Source organism: Hemitrygon akajei, chromosome 4, assembly GCF_048418815.1.
Source record: "Hemitrygon akajei chromosome 4, sHemAka1.3, whole genome shotgun sequence".
NCBI lineage: Eukaryota > Metazoa > Chordata > Chondrichthyes > Myliobatiformes > Dasyatidae > Hemitrygon > Hemitrygon akajei.
This window is the reverse complement of record NC_133127.1, coordinates 173,846,476-173,869,716: the sequence shown is the minus strand read 5'-3', so window position 1 is coordinate 173,869,716 and position 23,241 is coordinate 173,846,476. Positions and strand designations below refer to the sequence as shown.

The 23,241-nt window shown below is 43.6% G+C and overlaps 1 protein-coding gene across 1 annotated transcript in view; it reads right to left on the bottom strand.

The window, feature by feature from the left end:
- The window catches only part of LOC140726959 (rho guanine nucleotide exchange factor 17-like), a 474,355-nt gene that overhangs the window by 7,710 nt on the left and 443,404 nt on the right, over positions 1-23,241 (bottom strand). The window contains 4 exon segments of the mRNA XM_073044006.1: positions 6,222-6,488; positions 15,422-15,596; positions 17,040-17,188; positions 19,600-19,667. Of these exon segments, the coding sequence (XP_072900107.1) occupies positions 6,222-6,488; positions 15,422-15,596; positions 17,040-17,188; positions 19,600-19,667 (659 nt within the window).

Genomic DNA, 23,241 nt, shown 5'->3' with positions numbered 1-23,241 from the left:
AGACTATTGGGAGAAAGGGAAGGAGGGAGGCACCAAGTAGACAGGGCAGGTGCGGAGAAGAGAAGGGTTAAGAGGAGAGCCAGAATGGGGATTAGAAAAAGAGAGAAGGGGGAGGGGGGGGAGAAATTACCAGAAGTAGAGAAATCAATATTCATGCTGTCAGATTGGAGACTGAACATGAGGTGTTGCCCCTCCAACCTGAGAGTGGCCTCATCATGGCTGTAGAGGCAGCCACGGACCGACTTGTCGGAGTGGGAAGGGGAAATGGAATTAAAATGGGTGGTCACTGGGAAACCTCATCTGTTGTGGTAGACAGAGCAAAGGTGTTCAATTTATCCCAGGTCTCACGTAGATTAGGAACTGTTTCAGGTCAAAGAACCATTCACCGTTTCTCCCTCCATAGATGCTGCCTGACCTTCAGAAAGTTTGCAACATTTTCTGTTTTTCTCTCCCCTAGCTTCCCAGTATTTTCATTTGTTTGCATTTACAATCGCAGCTTAGCAGGTTTCCCAATGTGTGGCCCTCTATCCCCATTGCTACAGACACATCCAGATACATCTTTTACCCACAGATACTATTTGCTGTAGGGACCTTCCTGGCAATTTATTACACACAAACCCTGCTTGAACTGATTCCCCATAGACTTCTAATGAAACTGAGTTTCCTTAATATTAATTAACACCCACTATCCATTGCAACACACACAAATTTCTAAAGTAACAGCAAATGTTTTGAGCTGAGACCCTTCATCAGGACTGGAAAGGAAGAGGGCAGAAGCCAAAATAAGGTGGTAGGCCAAAAACAGCTTGGAGGAGCAACACCCCATATGCTGTCTGGGGTGTCTCCGACATGTTGACATGAACATCAATTTCCCCAACTTCCTGTAACCACTTCCCTCTTTTTTCTCTACCCTTTACATTTGGATTGGGTGTTGTGAAATGAACCGGACTTGATTAGGGAGTTTAAGGTACAGGAACTTGGAGTACTGTGTCCAGTTCTGGTCGCCTCACTATTGGAAGAATGTGGAAGCATTGGAAAGGGTACAGAGGAGATTTACCAGGATGCTGCCTGGTTTAGAGAGTATGGATTATGATCAGAGATTAAGGGAGCTAGGGCCTTACTCTTTGGAGAGAAGGAGGATGAGAGGAGACATGATAGAGGTGTACAAGATATTAAGAGGAATAGATAGAGTGGACAGCCAGCGCCTCTTCACCAGGGCACCACTGCTCAATACAAGAGGACATGGCTTTAAGGTAAGGGGAGGGAAGTTCAAGGGGTATATTAGATGAAGGTTTTTTACTCAGAGAGTGGTTGGTGCGTGGAATGCACTGCCTGAGTCAGTGGTGGAGGCAGATATACTAGTGAAGTTTAAGAGACTACTAGACAGGTATATGGAGGAATTTAAGGTGGGGGGTTATATGGGAGGCAGGGTTTGAGGGTTGGCACAACATTGTGGGCTGAAGGGCCTGTAATGTGCTGTACTATTCTATGTTCTATGAACCCTTAGGAGACAGTGATTATTAGATGATAATCTTCACTCTGCAATTTGAGAGGGAGAAGCTAAAGTTAGATGTGTCAGTATGACAGTGGAGTGAAGTTTAATATAGAGGCATAAGAGAGGAGCTCTTGAAGTTTCATCGGAAGGGGACATGAGCAGAGATGACGACAGAACAGCGGTGGCTAGAGTTTCTGGGAGCAATTCGGAAGGCGCGGGTTAGATACATCACAAAGAAGGAGAATTCAAAAGGCAGGATGACACAACCGTGGCTGACAAGGGAAATCAAAAGCATCATAAAAGTAAAAGAGAGGACAAATAATAGAGCAAAAGTTAGTGGGAAGTTAGAGGATTGGGAAGCTTTTCAAAACCAATAGAGGGCAACTAAAAAAAAACATAAGGAGGGAAAAGATGAAATATGCAGGTAAGCTAGCCAATAACATCAAAGGTGATACCAAAGATTTTTCAGATATATAAAGAGTAAAAGAGAGGTGAGAGTAGATATTGGACCACTGTAAAATGACACTGGAGAGGTAGTAATGTGGGACAAGGAAATTGTGGATGAACAAAATAAGTATTTTGCATCATTCTTCACATCATTCGGTATGCCTGAAGTTTGAGATTGTCAGTAGAAAGAAGTGAGTGCAGTTGCAATTACCAGAGAAAAGGTGCTTGAGAAGTTCAAAGGCCTGAAGATAGATAGTCACCTGGATCAGATGGACTACACCCTATGGTTCTGAAAGAGGAGGTAGAAGAGATTGTGGAGGACTAGTAATGATCTTTCAAGGATCACTAGACTCTGGCATATTTCTGGAAGACTGGAAAATTGCAAATGTCACTCCACTCTTAAAGAAGGGAGGGAGGCAGAAGAAAGGAAATGACAGGCCAGTTAGTCTGACCTCAGTGGTTGGGAAAATATTGGAGTTGATTGTTAAGGATGTGTTTTCAGGATACTTGGAGGCACATGATAAAATAGGCCAAAGTCAGCATATTTTCTTTAAGGGAAAATATTGCCTGACAAATCTGTTGAAATTCTTTGAGGAAATAACAAGCAGGAGAGACAAAGGAGAATCAGTGGATGTTGTGTAGTTGGATTTTCAGAAGGCCTATGACAAGATGCTGGACATGAGGCTGCTTAACAAGACAAGAGCCTGTGGTATTAGCTTTGTGGCCAAGTTTGCTTACGATAGGAAAATAGGTGAAGGGGCAGGTATTGTTGAGGAAACAGGGAGGATGCAGAATGACTTAAGACAGTTTAGGAGAATGTTCAAAGAAGTGGCAGATGGAATACGGTGTCAGTAAGTATATGGTCATGAAGACCATAAGATGCAGCAGCAGAATTAGGCCATTCAGCCCATCGAGTCTGCTCCGCCATTCCATCATGGCTGATCCCAGATTTGGCCTCCAGCCCAGTCTGTGTTAGAGCATTCCACAGACACTCTCTGGTTTAAAAAAAAATTCCCTCTTACCTCTGTTCTAAAAGGCCGCCCCTCAATCTTGAGGCTGTGCTCTCTAGTTCTGGATACCCCCACCGTAGGAAATATCCTCTCCACATACATCCTATCTAGTTCTTTCAACATTAAGTAGGTTTCAATCCAGTCCCCAAGTGTTCTTCTAAGTTCCAGTGACCACAGGCCCAAAGCTGCCAAATGCTTCTCATATGTTAACCCCTTCATTTCCAGAATCATCCTCATGAACCTCCTCTGGACCGTCTCCAATGACAACACATCCTTTCTGAGAAATGGTTCCCAAAACTGTTAACACTACTCCAAGTGCGGCCTGACTATAAAGCCTCAGCATTATCCTTTTGTTTTTATATTCTATTCCCCTTGAAATAAATGCCAACATTGCATTTGCCTTCTTTACCACAGACTCAACCTGCAAATTAACCTTCTGGGAGTCTTGTATGAGGACTCCTAAGTCCCTTTGTACATATGATATTTGAACCTTCTCCGCATTTAGATAACAGTCCGCACTATTGTTCCTTTTACCAAAATGCATTATCATACATTTCCCAACACTGTATTCCATCTGCTACCTTTTTGCCCATTCTTCCAATTTGTGTAAGTCCTGCTACAATCGCATTGCTTCTTCAGCACTACTTACCCCTCCACCTATCTTTGTATCATCCACTAACTTTGCCACAAAGCCATCAATTCCATTATCCAAAGAAATGACAAACAACTTGAAAAGTAGTGGCCCCAATACCAACTCCTGAGGAACATCACTAGTCACTGGCAGCCAACCAGAAAAGGCCCCCTTTATTCCCACTCACTGCCTCCTACCTGTCAGCCATTCCTCTATCCATGCCAGCATCTTTTCAGTAACATCATAGGATTTTATCTTGTTAAGCAGCCTCATGTGTGGCACCTTATCAAATGTCTTCTGAAAATCCAAGTAAATGACACCCACTGCCTCTACTTTATCCAGCCTGCTCGTTACTTCCTCAAAAAACTCAAACAGATTTGTCAGGCAACATTTCCCTTTACAGAAACCTTGCTGACTTTGATTTATTTTTATCATTGATGAAGTATTTTACTTATTTTATATGAACTTTGGCAAAAGGAACAAAAGTGTAGACTATTTTACAAATAGGCAGAAAACTTAAAAACCCAAGATGCAAAGGGTCTTGGGAATCCTCTTGCAGGATTCCTTAAAGATTAACTTGAAATTTTAGTCAGTGGTGAGGAAGGCAATTGCAATGTTAGCTTTCATTTCGAGAGGACTAGAATATAATAGCAAGGATGTCGTGCCAAGGCCTTATCTAAGAAAGGATGTGCTGACATTGGAGAGGGCTCAGAGGAAGTTCATAGGAATGATTTTGAGAATTAAAGGGTTAATGTATGGGGAGCATTTGATTGTCTCTGGGACTGTGCTCACTGGAATTTAGAAGAATGAGGGGCAATGTCATTGAAACCTATTGAATGTTGAAAGGCCTAGTTAGAGTGGATGTGGAAGGGATATTTCCTATAGTGCGGGAGTCTAGGACCAGATAGCACAGCCTCAAAATAGAGAGATGTCCATTTAGTATGGAGAGGAGGAGGAATTTCTTTAGCCAGAAGGTAGTGAATTTATTGCCACAGATGGATATGTAGACCAGATCATTGGGTGTATTTAAGGTGGAGGTTGATAGGTTCTCGATAGTCAGGATAGTCAAGGTGTGAAAGGTTACAGGGATAAGGCAGGAGAATGGGGTTGAGAGAGAAAGTAGACCAGCCATGATGAAGTGGCAGAACAGACTTGATGGGTTGAATGGCCCAATTCTGCTTCTATCTCTTGTTATGCCTATGCTCTCCAGTTTTAGACTCATCTACGTTGGGGAAGACTGTGACCATCCATCTATGCCCCTCATGACTTTATAAACATCAATCAGAGCAAAACACTGAATCCCCAGCCTTACTCATTCCAATAGCAAAATAAAACTTTCACGTCAGAAGTCAAAGTTTTTAAGGGTGAACAAACTTGGGTTTTTTCTAGATCTGTAAAAGTTAACTGCCATTGTTATCGCTGATAATCGGCTGATTTGAAAGTTCACAAGGTTTTTTGTCGGTAGTCCACGTTTGATCTATATATTATTTCTATATAATTGAGATTTTTTTTATCAAGCAAGGTGCATACGCAGGGCCCTTGGCATTGTCAAAGATTCCTCCCATCTAATCTATCCTGCAATCTCTTTGACCCCCTATCATCAGGCAGAAGGTACCACGGCATTAGGCCAAGGACGGATAGGATGGGAAACAGCGTCTTCCCCAGGCTGTGAGACTACAGAACTCTCTGCCACTGCCCAGGCATCACTTATGAAGCAGCAGTAGCATTACACTGCTCACTTTTTAAACTTATCTCATAAAATGCACCTTATGCTAAATGGCAATCTCTGGGATATATTTTATTATTTGTAATTTATTTGTGGAGGTATTACTTAATGATTTGTGTGTGAGTTTTAGGTACTGAGTTGTGCACCTTGGTCCAGAGGAATGCTGTTTCATTTTGTGAGGTACATAAATATACTTCAATGACAATAAACTGAACTTGAAATGAATCTCCAATTTCCAATATGTCCACATTATGTAGTCAAGCTGCTATCATCTAGATAGTTCACTTTGTTAGCAACAGACGGAATTTACTCTATGCGCCACTTCCAAGTGGACCATGCTGAATGATTATTCTGGACCAATCTTCCTGGATCAGTGACATTACCTGTTCAGTTATAAAGGAAAGTAAAAGGAGGCCCATGTGGTGTAGCAACATCAGAGCAGGCCTTATGGACTGCTACCTCCATGTAAATATCACAAGGGGGGAAATGGTTCAGCATACATGTAGGTCAGCACATTATCGTCAACCCAAAACAGAATTATGGGGGATATTTCTGAAGCTTTCCATCGCTCACAGGTAAATGCTGCCATTATTTCTTAGCTTGATGTTAAAGGCTTCACTGATCTTGGAATGTAACTCAATTATAGTTCTACAGAACTCACAGAACACAAAAATAGAGGAGCCCCATCCCATCATTCACTATGATCATGGTTAATCTGTGCCAACTCTCAAATGACCAATCTTTCAAAAAAAAAATCATCGTCCTCCACTTCCAGTAATTTAGTCTCTAAAATCCTTTGGGGTAGAGGCATAGAGAATTGTACACAAACAATGACTGCAAAGAATCAAAGCAAGTTCAGATCCCATGCTTGACAAAGTTCTTTAAGGAGATTGAAAAGCTTCATAAACTTGCCTGGCTCTCTGGCTGGTGGGAAAGACAGATCAAAGATCTCCGGCAACTCAATGGCTGTGAGGAATCGAACATGCCCCGTGTGACCATGAGCTGATCCCATGGGTATTAAAGGTATCCTGAGCAAAGTGGTGTTGGCAGTGACGTGGGGAATGGATAGAGTTAACACCACCCCAGCGCTTGTTCCAATCCAGAGGAGGTCTTTGCAGGCAAGGAGGGCTGTAATCCGTAAGCAGGCAGCCTTATGCTGGCGAATAATGGCATCGGAACCTGTTGGATGGAGGATATCGTTATAACACACAATGTGATACGCTTTGAGCAAACTTATCTAGATGCATCTGCAAGTAATCGAAAAAAACTGCAGAGAATTGTAGATGCAGCTCAACACATCAAGAAAAACAGCTTCTCCTTGATGGACTTAGTCTATATTGCTTGCATGCATCAGTGGAGCATCCATCATAATCAAAGACTTCAATTATCCTGGGCATTCTCTCTTCTCCCCTTTCCTAACGGGTCGAGGCGAGGTAGGTTGCCTGTGTAGAATACAGACAGGAAGTGTGTATGAAGTCGGTGTTCTGTACTGGGTGTCGGATGTGGGATGTCCGGGATACTCCCAGCCTCCCTATGGCCACATCTGTCCCAGGTGCGTCGAGCTACAGCTCCTTAGAGACCACGTTAGGGAACTGGAGATGCAGCTCACTGATCTTCGTCTGGTCAGGGACAGTCAGGTGTTGATGCATAGGAGCTATAGGCAAATAATCACACCGGGGCCTCGGGAGACAGGTAAGTGGGTAACAGTCAAGGGAGGGAAGGGCAAGAGTCAGATACTAGAGAGTACCCCTGTGGCTGTCCCCCTTAACAATAAGTACTCCTGTTTAAGTACTGTTGGTGAGGATAACCTACCTGGGGGAAGCAACAGTGGCCGTGCCTCTGGCACAGAGTCTGGCCCTGTGGCTCAGAAGGGTAGGGAAAGGAAGAGGAAGGCAGTAGTGATAGGGGACTCTATAGTTAGGGGGTCAGGGGTTAGGGGGTTAGGGTGGACACAGGAAAGAAACACGGATGGTAGTTTACCTCCCAGGTGCCAGGGTCCGGGATGTTTCTGATCGCTTGTATGATAGATATCCTGAATTGGGGAGGTGAACAGCCAGAGGTTGTGGTACATATTGGTACTAACAACATAGGTAGGAAAATGGAGGAGGTCCTGAAAACAGATGACAGGGAGTTAGGAAAGAAGCTGAGAAGCAGGACCACAAGGGTAGTAATCTCGGGATTACTGCCTGTGCCACGTGACAGTGAGTATAGGAATGGACTGAGGTGGAGGATAAATGCTTGTCTGAAGATTGGAGCAAGGGGGCAGGGATTCTGATTTCTGGATCACTGGGACCTCTTTTGGGGCAGGCGTGACCTGTACAAAAAGGACAGGTTGCACTTGAATCCAATGGGGACCAATACCCTGGCAGGGAGGTTTGCTAAGGTTATTGGGGAGAGTTTAAACTAGAATTGCTGGGGGGTGGGAACTGAACTGAAAAGACGGAGGAAGGGGCAGTTGGCTCACAAATAGAGAAAACTTGGAGGCAGTGTGAGAGGGAGGATAGGAGGTGTGAGAGGGAGGATAAGAGAAGGGATGCACACAGACTGATGGTTTGAGATGTGTCTATTTTATCATAAACAAAGCAGATGAGCTTAGAGCGTGGATCAGTACTTGGAGCTATGGCGTTGTGGCCAATTCAGAGACTTAGATGGCTCAGGGGCAGGAATGATACTTAGAGTGCCAGGTTTTAGATGTTTCAGAAAGGACAGGGAGGGAGGCAAAAGAGGTGGGGTTGTGGCACTGCTGATCAGAGATAGTGTCACGGCTGCAGATAAGGAGGAAGTCATGGAGGGATTGTCCACTGAGTCTCTGTGGGTCGAAGGTAGAAACAGGAAGGGGTCAATAATTCTACTTGGTGTTTTTTATAGACCACCCAATAGTAACTGGGACATTGAGGAGCAGATAGGGAAACAGATTCTGGAAAGGTGTAATAATAACAGGGTTGTTGTGGGAGATTTTAATTTCCCAAATATCGATTGGCATCTCCCTAGAGTGAGGGGTTTAGACGGGGTGGAGTTAGTTAGGTGTGTTCAGGAAGGTTTCCTGACACAATATGTAGATAAGCCTACAAGAGGAGAAGATCTGGTATTGGGAAATGAACCTGGTCAGGTGTCAGGTCTCTCAGTGGGAGAGCATTTTAGAGATAATGATCACAATTCTATTTCCTTTACCATAGCATTGGAGAGGGGTAGGCACAGACAAGTTAGGAAAACGTTTAATTTGAGTAAGGGGAAATATGAAGCTATCAGGCAGGAACTTGGAAGCATAAATTAGGAGCAGATGTTCTCAGGGAAATGTACACCAGAAATGTAGCAAATGTTCAGGGGATATTTGTGTGATGTTCTGCATAGGTACGCTCCAATGAGACAGAGAAAGGATGGTAGGGTACAGGAACTGTGGTGTACAAAGGTTGTTGAAAATCTAGTCATGAAGAAAAAAAAGCTTACAAAAGGTTCAAAAAACTGGGTAATGATAGAGATCCAGAAAATTATAAGGCTAGCAGGAAGGAGCTTAAGAATGAAATTAGGAGAGCCAGAAGGGGTCATGAAAAGGCCTTCACGAGCAAGATGAAGTGAAACCCCACAGCATTCCACAAGTATGTGAAGATCAAGATGATAAGGCGTGAGAGAATAGGACCAATCAAGTGTGACTGTGGAAAAGTGTGTACGGAACCGGAGGAGATAGCGGAGGTACTTAATGAATACTTTGCTTCAGTATTCACTATGGAAAAGGACCACGGCGATTGTAGCGATGACTTACAGTGGATTGAAAAGCTTGAGCATATAGATACTAAGAAAAAAGATGCGCTGGAGCTTTTGGAAAGCAGCAAGTTGAATAAGTCACTGGGACTGGACGAGATATAACCCAGGCTACTGTGGGAGGTGAGGGAGGAGATTGCTGAGCCTCTGACAATGATCTTTGCATCATCAATGGGGACGGGAGAGGTTCCGGAGGATTGGAGGATAGTGGATGTTGTTCCCTTATTCAAGAAAGCGGGTATAGATAGCCCAGGAAATTATAGACCAGTGAGTCTTACTTCAGTGGTTGGTAAGTTGATGGAGAAGATCCTGAGAGGCAGGATTTATGAACATTTGGAGATGCATAATATGATTGGGAATAGTCAGCATGGCTTTTTGAAAGGCAGGTCATGCCTTATGAATTTTTTAAAGATGTGACTAAACACATTGATGAAGGTAGAGCAGTAGATGTAAGGTATATGGATTTCAGCAGGGCATTGAGAAAATAAGGAGGCATGGGATCCAAGAGGACCTTGCAAAGAGTGGTTGTAGACAGGTCTGTAGATATTCTGCATGGAGGTCGGTGACCAGTGGTGTGCCTCAGGGATTGTTCTGGGACCCCTTCTCTTTGTGAGTTTTATGAATGAACTGGATGAGGAAGTGGAGGGATGGGTTCGTAAATTTGCTGATGACACAAAGATTGGGGGTGTTGTGGATAGTGTGGAGAGCTGTCAGAGGTTACAGCGGGACACCGATACGATGCAAAACTGGGCTGAGAAGTGGCAGATGGAGTCCCACCCAGGTAAGTGTGAGGTGGTTCATTTGGTAGGTAAAATATGATGGCAGAGTATAGTATTAATGGTAAGACTCTTGGCAGTGTGGAGGATCAGAGGGATCTTGGGGTCCGAGTCCATAGGACACTCAAAGCTGCTGAGCAGGTTGACTCTGTGGTTAAGAAGAAATACAGTGCATTGGCTTTCATCAACCGTGGGACTGTGTTCAAGAGCTGAGAGGTAATGTTACAGCTGTATAGGACCCTGGTCAGACCCCACTTGGAGTACTGTGCTCAGTTCTGGGATGTGGAAACTATAGAAAGGGTGCAGAGGAGATTTACAAGGATGTTGCCTGGATTGGGGAGCTTGCCTTATGAGAATAGGTTGAGTTAACTCGGCCTCTTCTTCTCGGAGCGACGGAGAATGAGAGGTGACCTGACAGAGGTGTACAAGATGTTGAGAGGCATGGATCGTGTGGATAGTCAGAGGCTTTTTCCTGGGGCTGGAATGGCTAGCACGAGAGGGCACAGTTTTAAGGTGCTTGGAGTAGGTACAGAGGAGATGTCAGCGCTAAGTTTTTTACACAGAGTGGTGAGTGCATGGAATGCACTATCTCTTAAAAGATAGGGCCTTTTAAGAGACTCCTGGGTAGGTACATGAAGCTTAGAAAAATAGAGCGCTATGGGTAACCCTAGGTAATTTCTAAAGTAAGTACATGTTCGGCACAGCATTGTGGGCCGAAGGGCCTGTATTGTGTTGTAGGTTTTCTATGTTTCCTATGGGGCAGAAGATACAAAAACCTGAAAGCACACATCACCAGGCACAAGGACCACTTCCATCCAGCTGTCACAAGACTATTATGATAAGAAGGATTCTCAGTCTCACAATCTACCGTGCTCAGATTTTGCACCTTATAGTTTACCTGCACTGCACTTTCTCCTTAGCTGTTACACTTCATTCTATATTGTTATTGTTTTATTTTGTTCTTCCTCAGTGCACTGTGTAATGATCTGATCTGTATGAACAGGACACAAGGCAAGCTTTTCACTGTGCACTGGCACTGGCACTGGCACTGGCACTGGCACTGGCCAGAAAAAGCGGCGCACCTTGCGACACAGACAGTGACTGGGAGAAATTCAGAGTCCTGCAAAGGAGGACAAAGTGCTTATTAGGAAAGGGGAAAAAAGATTATGAGAGAAAGCTGGCAGGGAACATAAAAACTGACTGTAAAAGCTTTGACAGATATGTGAAAAGAAAAAGGTTGGTTAAGACAAATGTAGGTCCCTTACTGTCAGAAACAGGTGATGGGGAACAAGGACATGGCAGACCAATTGAATAACTACTTTGGTTCTGTCTTCGCTAAGGAGGACATAAATAATCTTCCAGAAATAGTAGGGGACAGAGGGTCTAGTGAGATGGAGGAACTGAGGGAAATACATGTTAGTAGAGAAGTGGTGTTAGGTAAATTGAAGGGATTAAAGGCAGATAAATCCCCAGGGCCAGATGATCTGCATCCCAGAGTGCTTAAGGAAGTAGCCCAAGAAATAGTGGATGCATTAGTGATAATTTTTCAAAACTCCTTAGATTCTGGATTAGTTCCTGAGGATTGGAGGGTGGCTAATGTAACCCCACTTTTAAAAAAAGGACGGAGAGAGAAACCGGGGAACTATAGACCGGTTAGTCTGACATCGGTGGTGGGAAAAATGCTAGAGTCGGTTATCAAAGATGTGATAACAGCACATTTGGAAAGAGGTGAAATCATCGGACAAAGTCAGCATGGATTTGTGAAAGGAAAATCATGTCTGACGAATCTTATAGAATTTTTTGAGGATGTAACTAGTAGAGTGGATAGGGGAGAACCAGTGGATGTGGTATATTTGGATTTTCAAAAGGCTTTTGACAAGGTCCCACACAGGAGATTAGTGTGCAAACTTAAAGCACACGGTATTGGGGGTATGGTATTGATGTGGATAGAGAATTGGTTGGCAGACAGGAAGCAAAGAGTGGGAGTAAACGGGACCTTTTCAGAATGGCAGGCAGTGACTAGTGGGGTACCGCAAGGCTCAGTGCTGGGACCCCAGTTGTTTACAATATATATTAATGATTTAGACAAGGGAATTAAATGCAGCATCTCTAAGTTTGCGGATGACACGAAGCTGGGCGGCGGTGTTAGCTGTGAGGAGGATGCTAAGAGGATGCAGGGTGACTTGGATAGGTTAAGTGAGTGGGCAAATTCATGGCAGATGCAATTTAATGTGGATAAATGTGAGGTTATCCACTTTGGTGGCAAGAACAGGAAAACAGATTATTATCTGAATGGTGGCTGATTAGGAAAAGGGGAGGTGCAACGAGACCTGGGTGTCATTGTACACCAGTCATTGAAGGTGGGCATGCAGGTACAGCAGGCGATGAAAAAGGCGAATGGTACGTTGGCATTCATAGCATGAGGATTCGAGTACAGGAGCAGGGAGGTTCTACTGCAGTTGTACAAGGCCTTGGTGAGACCACACCTGGAGTACTGTGTGCAGTTTTGGTCCCCTAATCTGAGGAAAGACATTCTTGCCATAGAGGGAGTACAAAGAAGGTTCACCAGATTGATTCCTGGGATGGCAGGACTTACATATGAAGAAAGACTGGATCGACTGGGCTTATACTCACTGGAATTTAGAAGGTTGAGGGGGGATCTTATTGAAACGTATAAAATTCTAAAGGGATTGGACAGACTAGATGCAGGAAGATTGTTCCCGATGTTGGGGAAGTCCAGAACGAGGGGTCACAGTTTAAGGATAAAGGGGAAGCCTTTTAGGACCGAGATGAGGAGAAACTTCTTCACACAGAGAGTGGTGAATCTGTGGAATTCTCTGCCACAGGAAACGGTTGAGGCCAGTTCATTGGCTATATTTAAGAGGGAGTTAGATATGGCCCTTGTGGCTAAAGGGATCAGGGGGTATGGAGAGAAAGCAGGTAAAGGGTTCTGAGTTGGATGATCAGCCATGATCATACTGAATGGCGGTGCAGGCTTGAAGGGCCGAATGGCCTACTCCTGCACCTATTTTCTATGTTTCTATGTTGCAGTACAGTAATAAACCAATTCCATTTCCCAACGAGCACACAGAAAGTATGGTGTATTTAAGTAGGACTGTGAAAACTTCCAATCATTGATTAGTTAGGGAGTCTGATTGGCTTTGACTCTTTGTTCTTTCTCTTTGCACTTTAATAGGTAAATCAAATGGGAGTTGTTTGGCAAACATTTTAAACTGACTGGTAATATTTCATGCTAGAGATGTCTTCTTGGTCTCCCAATCTACAGTACCTTATAAACGGCCCATACATTCTATTTGTCTACGTGCATTTCACTCTCCTGTAGTTCCTATACTTTATTTTACATTCTGTTTTCTTTTTATTACCTCAAAGTACTAAAGTATTGCACAATACGCCTGGATGGCATTTAACACAGAGGTCTCAGTACAGGTGACATTAATAAACCAATTCAAAGTGAACTTCTGATAAATCCATCAATGTTGCAAGTACTGATTTCAATATAATGTGGGGCTGTTTTATAGTTTCAAAATAGTCCTCATTCCATAAGGGAAAAAACCACCTCAGTCTTTCAAAGCTGGGCCACATGCCTCACTCACCGTTGTTACAGCAATGTTGGCAGACCAACTCAGGAGCAGGTCATTTCAAAGTTCAAAGTAAATTCCATTATCAAAGCACGTATACTGTTTGTCATCACATACAACCCTGAGATTCATTTTCTTGTGGGCATACTATATAAATCTATTAAATAATAACCAAAATAGAATCAATTAAAGGCCACCCAACTTGGGCATTCAACAACAGTGCAGGAGACAACAGACTGTGCAAATACAAGAATAAACAATAACAACAAACAAACAAACAAATAAATAAATAAATATATCGAGAACATGAGATGAAGAATCCTTGGAAGAAATTGGCTATGGAAACAATTCAACGATGGGGCAAATGAAGTCGAGTGAAGTTATCTCCTTTGGTTCAACAGCCTGATGGTTGAGGGGTAGTAACTGTTCCTAAACCTGGTGAAACAAGTCCCAAGGCTCCTGTATCTCCCTGATGATTAATGCTGCTTTCCTGCGACAGTATTTCATATAGATGTGTTCAATGGTTGAGAGGGCTTTATCTGTGATGGACTGGACCATATCCACTACTTTTTGTACGATCTTCTGTTCAAGGGCATTGGTCTTTCCATACCAGGCCATGATGCAATCAGTCAATATACTCTCCTCTACACATCTATAGAAGTTTGCCAAAGTTTTTAGATGTCATGCTGAACCTCCTAAGGCAGCAGAGGAACTGCCGTGCTTTCCTTGTCATGCCCAGGGCAGGTCCTCAGACTTTAATGTTGCTAACCCTCTTCACCTCTGATCCTCTGATGAAGACCGGCTCCAGGACCTTTGGTTTCCTTTTCCTGAAGTCAGCTCCTCGGACTTGCTGACATTGAGTAAAAGGTTGTTGTTATGGCACCATTTCAGTGAGATTTTCAATCTCCCTCCTGTATGCTGATTCATCGCCACCTTTGATTCAGCCTGTGACAGTGGTGTCGTCAGCAAGCTTGAATATGCTGTCGGAGTTGTGCTCAGCCACACAGTGCAAAGCGGGGAGAGCAGGGGGCGAAGCACACAGCCTTGTGGTGCACCTGTGCTGATGGAGATTGTGGAGGATCTTCATCGGGAGAAACATGAGACAGAGGGGAGCAGGGAAGAATGTATGATCAGAGAGATACTTGATGTAAAAACATGGTTTGAATCAGAATAAGAAGCCTTGCTCTGAAGATACGTTGAGAAGTCAATACTTATAGAAATCTGCCAAACAAGATTCCTTGGCTGGATTGTGCAAACTTGGTGAGATGCACACAGGACATATTGAGCCCTCTAGTAAGTCTTGCTTGTGAATTACACCAAGCTATGAACAGACAGGTGTAAAAAATGGTAAGTGGCCTTTCCAAATTAAATTGACATAAAGAACTTTTCTTTAGAATCCAGACAGAGCACTCAGATGAATATTTGCTGTTTCCCCCACCACAGATGCCGCCTGAGTATTCCTAACATTTGATGTTACAGGCTCGAAATTTTCAATCGATCTGCCTATAGCAAGGATCAACTTTATTGGCCATGTACATTTACATGGATTAGGAATTTACTGTGGTGCACTGGTCAGCTCGCAACATGCAACAAAAAACAACATTCAACAATTATAAACAAGTATATAAATAATAATGAATTATATCAATAAAAAAAGCTAATAAAGTCAGAGGTTAAAAGATGGATATGGAATAAAATGTGCATAAATAAATAGTAGTATGTATTTACAGTGTCCGGTTCTCCAAGGTAGCAAATCTTTTTACAAGCTGTACTTAAACACAGCATGAGGAGAAGACAGTTCACAGTAAAGGTAAGAGATACATATTTCTAAAGGTACCATTTCTTTTACATGAATCAGTCGAGCTGCTGGGATTTAATCACAGCGGAGGCTCCCTCACTCACTCAAAGCTCCCCGCCACCCACCCACTTCAGTTATTTTGCAGACAGAGATTCAGCACCACAAAGCACGTCCTCTTACCTGCGAGCATTTTGTGTACCGCAGGCGCCACATCGACCTCCGCCAGGTTTTCGTAGGTACCCGCGTGGTACAGCTTAACCTGAGCGCTGCTCTGCATTGCGATCCACACCCCCAGGCTGGAGCTCACCATACTCGTCACACACCGATTGCTGTCCTGGCCGATCTGAATCATGTGCTGTCATTAAGTGCAGAGACAAGGGAGACATCAGATGTACAGATTTTCCATCAGCAAATCCGCTCACTTCCTCCGTGGTGGCTGCCTCAACTCTTACACACTAATTTGCTTTAACTATGAGCAAAGGCCAGGGTAGAAACTTGTCCTGTGTTGCTCACACTAAGTACATAAATTACTCACAACTGCACAGTGCAGCCTGAAACTCACTTCAATATTCTACTGCAACAGAATCTCGACTCAACAACATAGTCATCACGATAGTAAGGTTTTCCTGAATATGCACTCAGAATCTATCATTCGAGTATATAAAGGTTCCTAAATAAGATAGAGTAAGAGTGCCAAATCCTTTTAATCCATAGAAAAATTTCGACATATATACTTGGATTTCCAGCATCTGCAGACTTCCCCTTGTTTGTGATATCAAAGCTGATTCTGATACGTGATGAGACCTGGGTGGTGTCAGGGAGTTCAGTAGTCTGAGAGCCTGGGAGAAGAAGCTGTTTCCCATCCTGACAGCTCTTCTCCAAATGCTGCGATTCCTGCTGGCTGATGGTCGGGGGTGAAAGGGCTTGTTGGGTGGATGGGCAGGGTCTCTGACAGTGCTGAGGTCCTGTGCAAGCAGCACTCGTCGTCACACTGCAGACTCCACAGACACAGCACTGGAGGTTCAGATCAATGCCCAGATGCTGGCACTACAAGACAGCAGCACTACCTGCTGCCCCGCTTCAACACAACATACGGATCATGAGTAAAATTAGAAGGAAACGTGTTGGAGTCAATAATCCCATCTTGGAGAGATCATTTCAAAGTACATTAGGGTTATGGGGAAAAGACAGGTACGTGGAGATGAGTCCATAGTCAGATCAGCCATGATCGTATCGAATGGCGGTGCAGACTCGATGGGCCGGATGGCCGACTCCTGCGCCTATTTCTTATGAAACCCCAGTCCTGTACATAATTTTTTTTCATTTTCATATAGTTTTCTACTTCTGAAGCCAATCTTGCAAAACCTTATCATGCCAATGTAACAGATCTGACACAGGAAGAGAAAAGTAGGATAAACAGGATCTTTTTTCCAGGATCGAAGTATCAAATTCTAGAGGGCGTGAGAGGGGGAATGCTTGAAGGATATATGCAGGGCAAGTTCTTTTTACACAGATAGTGGTGGGAGCCTGAAGTGTGCTGCCGGGGAAGAAGCAGATTACTTCGGGACATTTAAGAGGCTTTTAAAGGGGCACATAAACATGCCGGGAATGGAGGAGTAAGGATCATGAGCAGGGAGAAGGGGTTAGTTTAATTTGGCATTGTGTTCCTCTTCTGTACTGTCCTAATTTCTGACTGCCATCGAAGCTGGCTGTGATGGTAGTTTACTGGCTGAGTTGCCAAAACTCCACCCTCTCACTCCCTCAGACTGTGGGGACCATGCATACGCGACGTGCTTACCTCCTGGCAAAGTGTGGCGGTGTTGATGACGAGAATCCGGTTCTGGCAGCCGCACCACAGTTTCCCAGCCACCGGCACCATCTTGGTGACGGGATTCCCTGGCGATCCCAAGCACAATGTGTGCGAGTTCTGTGGATCCCAAAAACTTCCTGTGTGGGGGAAAGTCCAGCAAATATCAGTACTGGTTTATTACTGTCACCATGAACCAAGATACTGTGAAAATCGTGCCTTGTACACTGTCTATACAGATCAAATCATTACACCGTGCCTTGAGGCAGAATAAGATAAAACAATAACAATGCAGAATACAGTTTAAAAGCTACCAAAAGCATGCAGTGCAGGTAAATGGTAAAGTACATGATCCTAATGAGGTCGATCGTGAGGTCAGGAGTATAAGAGGTCCATTCAAGTGTCTGATAACAAAGCTGGCCTTGAGCCTGATGCTACATGCTTTCAGGCTTTTCTGTCTTTTCCCCAATATGATAGTGGAGAAGAGAGGATATCTGGAATGGGCGAGGTCTTTGATTATGCCTTACTGAGGCAGCAAGAAAAATAGACAGAGTCCATGGAGGGGAGGCTGGTTCCTGTGATGTGCTGAGTTTCAACAACCTCCTCCAGTCTCTCGCAGTCACATAACTAAAAAGTGTGGTGCCAGAGGCAGAAATTTCTCAAAATACATTAAAATATGTTGTGACAGGCAAAGGAAACATTTAATCTTTTCAGTTTCTAACTAACCTTCTGTTGTTCACTATCTCTGCTGACAAGAAAGATATGAAGCCTGTTTTGAATGATCACATAAATTAAGCAATGGCTTTGGCTGTTTCTGCCTAAGGTTACAGTTTAATATTCATTGACATGTCCAGTCCATCCGCTTTCAAGGCGAGCCAATATTCTGACAGCAGGAAACCACTATCAGGATTTTGGAAATCCCACAAAGTCTTTTTTGAATTAAATTATTGGGATGACAACGTTGTCTTTCGAGAAATGTAGGTACATGCAACAAAATAAAAGGGATGCATTTATCCACTTTGGTAAAGATTCAATCAGAATGTTTTGCACTACAGATTTAAGGGCTGAGAGCTAACGGATAAAATTCCATCTCTAATGAACCAACATCTGGTGAGAGGTCAGTGAGTCTCCAAGAGGGGTTATTCTGACTTTGGGCAACAGTTGTAAAGCAGGAAATGTAAAAGGAGTAGAAGATCTACTATTTCTTCACTCACACCAGCCACAAAATTATCTCTAGTGTCTTTAAATTAGTTCAGTGGGAAGAGTGACTCAGCTGGCCTGCAATGAGCTGATGGTTTGAGGTTAACCTGCTGCATCTAAGGCTGGCAGATTTAGTCACACCTCAGGCCAAAATGGCACCATCTACTGGCTATTCTTGGCAAAACGTGCTTGCCTGCATTCCCATCGGAACAAATTTGGACAAGATCAAGTCAAGTCAACTTTTATTGTCATTTCGACCATAACTGCTGGTACAGTGCATAGTAAAAATGAGACAACGTTTTTCAGGACCATGGTTCACATGACACAGTACAAAAACTAGACTGAACTACATAATAAAAAAAAACAGAGGAAGCTACACTAGACTAGACCTACACTGGACTGCATAAAGTGCACAAAAACAGTGCCGGCATTACAATAAATAATAAACAGGACAGTAAGGCAAGGTGTCAGTCCAGGCTTCGGGTATTGAGGAGTCTGATAGCTTGGGGGAGGAAACTGTTACATAGTCTGGTCGTAAGAGCCCGAATGCTTCGGAGCCTTTAACCAGATGGCAGAAGGGAGAAGAGTTTGTATGACGGGTGCATGGGGTCCTTCATAATGCTGTTTCCTTTGCGGATGCAGCGTGTAGTGTAAATGTCCGTGATGGCGGGAAGAGAGACCCCAATGATCTTCTCAGCTGACCTCACTATCCGCTGCAGGGTCTTGTGATCCGAGATGGTACAATTTCCGAACCAGGCAGTGATGCAGCTGCTCAGGATGCACTCAATACAACTCCTGTAGAATGTGATGAGGATGGGGAGTGGGAGATGGACTTTCCTCAGCCTTCGCAAAAAGTAGAGATGTTGCTGGGCTTTCTTTGCTATGGAGCTGGTGTTGAGGGACCAGGTGAGATTCTCCGTCAGGTGAACACCAAGAAATTTGGTGCACCTCAGTACATCCCACACTCAAGATGTCTTCCAACAGACACAACTTCACTCAAATTACCACTTGAGGCTCCAGAGATCCACTTTCTCTGCCAATCGTTACATATGGAAACATTTTGAAAACATGGGAAACTATACACAATCTAGCCACCCAGTTCCTTGAAATTGCTCTGCCATTCAGAGGTACTTTAAGAAAGTCAATGCATTAGGGGGATAGGGAGATTTGACTTAAATGTTTCTATATAATTTAGATCTTAATATAGCCAAGGAGAAACTGGTACAAATATTGCTCACTCCAATAGGTCTTCCAGACAATTGTTTCATAGATTTTAACTTAATTATGGATTAAGACCGCATATATTTTGTAATTATTTATGTAAGTTAACAACACCAGCCCTGAAACAAACCTGCATCTCGTTGATAGACCATCAACTCGCCATTTGCCAATGAGACAAAAACTTTGTTGTCGAGGTATCTGTCATGGAAGTAAAAGAAATGGAATCAGACCATGTTGCTTTAAAATCAAACCGAGAATGCACAAGTCTCACTTCCTACTCTGGGTTACTCAATGAGTTTCATCACCTCTCAACAGCAGCAACATTCTGCATTTAGAGGCAAACACCGTGATTTTCTGTTGCTCTGCTATCTGTGAGCACAAGATAGGCAAGGGAAATTTTTTTTACAATTGTGGGCATCAAGAACCATTGGTGGATTACAGGATTTAAGTGTGCCCTGCTCTTCTGCACAATTTAAACCCTCTCTAAATAAACCTGCTGCCACTCCATTTAAAGATTTAGAAATGTCTAGGGAATGAGTGTGATTACTAATAGCATGAGGGCCTTGTGAAAAATTATACTTACAAGTTTATTTGTTACTTCCCAAAAAGACCCATCAGAATTCCCTTCCCTGACCACTGTGTTCAGTGTCCTGAATAAACACGGCAATTTCAGACAAGGAAACCAACCAGAAGGTAATTCAAGATTCAAGACTTGATTGTAATTCTTCAGTTAATGAATACAATGGAGAACAAACCAGTTATTACTCTGGATCTGATGCAGCATAAAAAAACACAATATGCATAAAGAACATAATAAAAAAAACAGAAACATTATAAATATAAAAGCAATCCTACAAATTGTAGGTAATGTTACTAGTCTGGATGTGGTATATAATACAGGTCAAAAAGCTTATGCCTAGGCAACTTATTTTAAGTTATCTATATTTAATTATCCTCATGCATATGTATATCATACTAGAAACCAATCACTGAAGCATCAATTTCTAAGATTACCATTGTAGATTACATTTTGACTAATACAACTATATTTGTAAAGGTTGATTGAAAGGGAGAGCTGGAGATGTCTATCAGCAGATTATCATTACACACCCAGTACGAACATCTGAGATGATAGTGCTTCAGCCTGAAGAACACAATACAGCTTATTGGAGGTGCAAATCTGTTAACTCCAAGAGTGTTTCATCCAATCCAAAACACAGTTGTGAATAGACAAGACTTCTTCCAAACTTCCAGGTTAGGGTGGCAGAGCCGCAGAAACCTGAAGAGGGTAATTCACTTCTTGTTGTTTTCTGTGAACTCACTGGCCCTCAACCTCCATCACCATCTCCTGATGGATCTGGCAATCTATATCCTTCCACGAAGCAGCAATAAACTTTCCTCACTTCAGGGTTTAAAATGAATGAACAGTAATTGTCTGGTTAGTTATGCAGCCGTGGTTCCAAATAGCCGGGGTGGTAATGGGGATAAGCTCGCACCGCCTATAAAGCGCCCCCAATGGCGTGCGTCTCAAATGAGCCTCTGACAACCAAATCCGACTCCTGGCCTTCACGTGGTGGAACTGTTTACGCTGACAGGAGAAAGGGCGAAGGTGGGTCACTGGCACCCTAAAACCAGTTGCTTCCGGCAGGTGGGGCTCATAAGCCTGGGAAGGCAGCACGCCTCGGAGAAGGAAAACTCTGATTTCAAACCTCCGCTGCCTTGCGGCCGTACCCACTCATGGGAGAGGCTTCGGGAGTAAACCCCGAGGAAGAAATCCCGAGATCCAGAGTTGGGGCCCCTGATGTTGATACAACATCATTCAGGCAGCTCCTGTAGGTCAGCCGTCATCAAAACGTTATGCCTGGCAGCACTTTTGACAACAGCTTCTAGACCGAGAGGGGGATCGTGATGCTTGGGCAACTCATGGTCTTGATACACCTCCTGCCCCGGATTTGGTGACACCAATCTCCAGAACCAACTCAAGACCTGGGGTGATGGGCGAGAGGCGATGGTGGCAGGCATAAGATGATGGTGGGAGCCACTAGTCACAGACCTGCACTCTATTTTAACTAGAACCATCTCCTCCACTTCTAAGAAAAGGCCATGAGGGTGAAAAATGAGCTTTGCACATGAACCTGGAGGTGCCACTGTCTAAAGATAATGCGGTGTGAGTCTGTGATTCTATGTATGACTCCATAACTCTAGGACCAACAACTGGGAAACCGGATTAGTTCCAAGGGCTCTTTTGTTGGATGGCACAGCCACAATGGGCTGAAGGGCCTCCTTCTGTGTTGTAAGTTGCTATGATTTTATAGCTTGTTTTCTCTTTCTGCTAATGCTACTTGATTTTCCATTTACATTCCTCCATTCATGCAGCTAAACTTTAAAGCTTGGCTTCCTCTTTCACTCAGAACATTTAGTCTCAGTAATATTTAAACTCTTACAAAAACCAAATCTGCACACGCTTGGATACTGCTCCCGTATCTAAGCTCACGCCCTTACTAAATGCAATTCATATCAAGAAAAGATTTTACTCTGTGAATGGTGGTCATATTTTCACCTACAAGCTTAACCTTTTCTCTTTAGGTTCCTGTTGTATTAGTTAGATTTGATGCGTGCTCTCCGTAATGTTCCCATATTGGTCTTTCTATGTTTGGAATCATTTATTTGTACTGGATACCGTTCCTTGACATTTCACTCTGCTGGAATCAAGATTCACTACCCAGAGCGGAACAGGTGTGGGGATGGCCAGGAGGGCTACAGCAGTTCAAGGTGGCTCACCTGAGTCCTTCTGGAGAAGTATTCCTTCTCAGGGTATTTAAGGATGGACAATAAATGTTGGCTTTGCCCCTGATTACCAAATCTTTGAAATTGAGTAATTAAAAAAAAAATTCATTCTAGCTTATTCTTTCCTCACTAAACAACTCCTCAACTACCTCATTTATTTTCAAGACGTACAAAAAAGCTGGATGAACTCAGCAGGTCGGGCAGCATCCGTTGAAAGAAGCAGTCAACGTTTCGGGCCGAGACCCTTCGTCAGGACTGAAGGAGGAGGGGGCAGGGGCCCTATAAAGAAGGTGGGGGGAGGGTGGAAAACCAATCAGAGGAAAGATCAAGGGGTGAGGGAGGGGATAGGCCTGAGAGGTGAAGAAGGAATCTAAGGGGAAAGCACTATGGGTAGTAGAAGAAGACAGAGTCATGAGAGGTGATAGGCAACTAGAAGAGGAGACAGAGTGAAAGTGGGATGGGGGAAGGGAGAGGGAGGGAATTACTGGAAGTTGGAGAATTCGATGTTCATACCAAGGGGCTGCAGACTACCCAGATGGTATATGAGATGTTGTTCCTCCAACCGAAGTTTGGCCTCATCATGGCAGTAGAGGAGGCCATGTATGGACATATCCGAATGGGAATGTGAAGGAGAGTTGAAGTGTTGACTTCAGTGAAGTGAAACTCACTTCAACTCTCCTTCAAATTCCCATTCGGCTACCTTACACTCGAACACCTCCTCATTCTGATCTTCCCAAGCAACTGTCAGTTCTACAACCACCTGCTTTGAGCTTTCTGACAGAATGACCATGTCAGGCCTCAGTGATGGTGATGTGATGACGTCAGGGAACTTTCATTGCCTGCCCAGATTGACTTTTGTATTTGCACAGATTGTTGTCTTTTGCACACTGGATGTTCTTCAGTCCTGCCACTGATTCTTTTGTGTTTCTTAGATTAACTGTGTATGCCCTCAAGAAAACAAGTTTCAGGGTTCTATATGGTGACA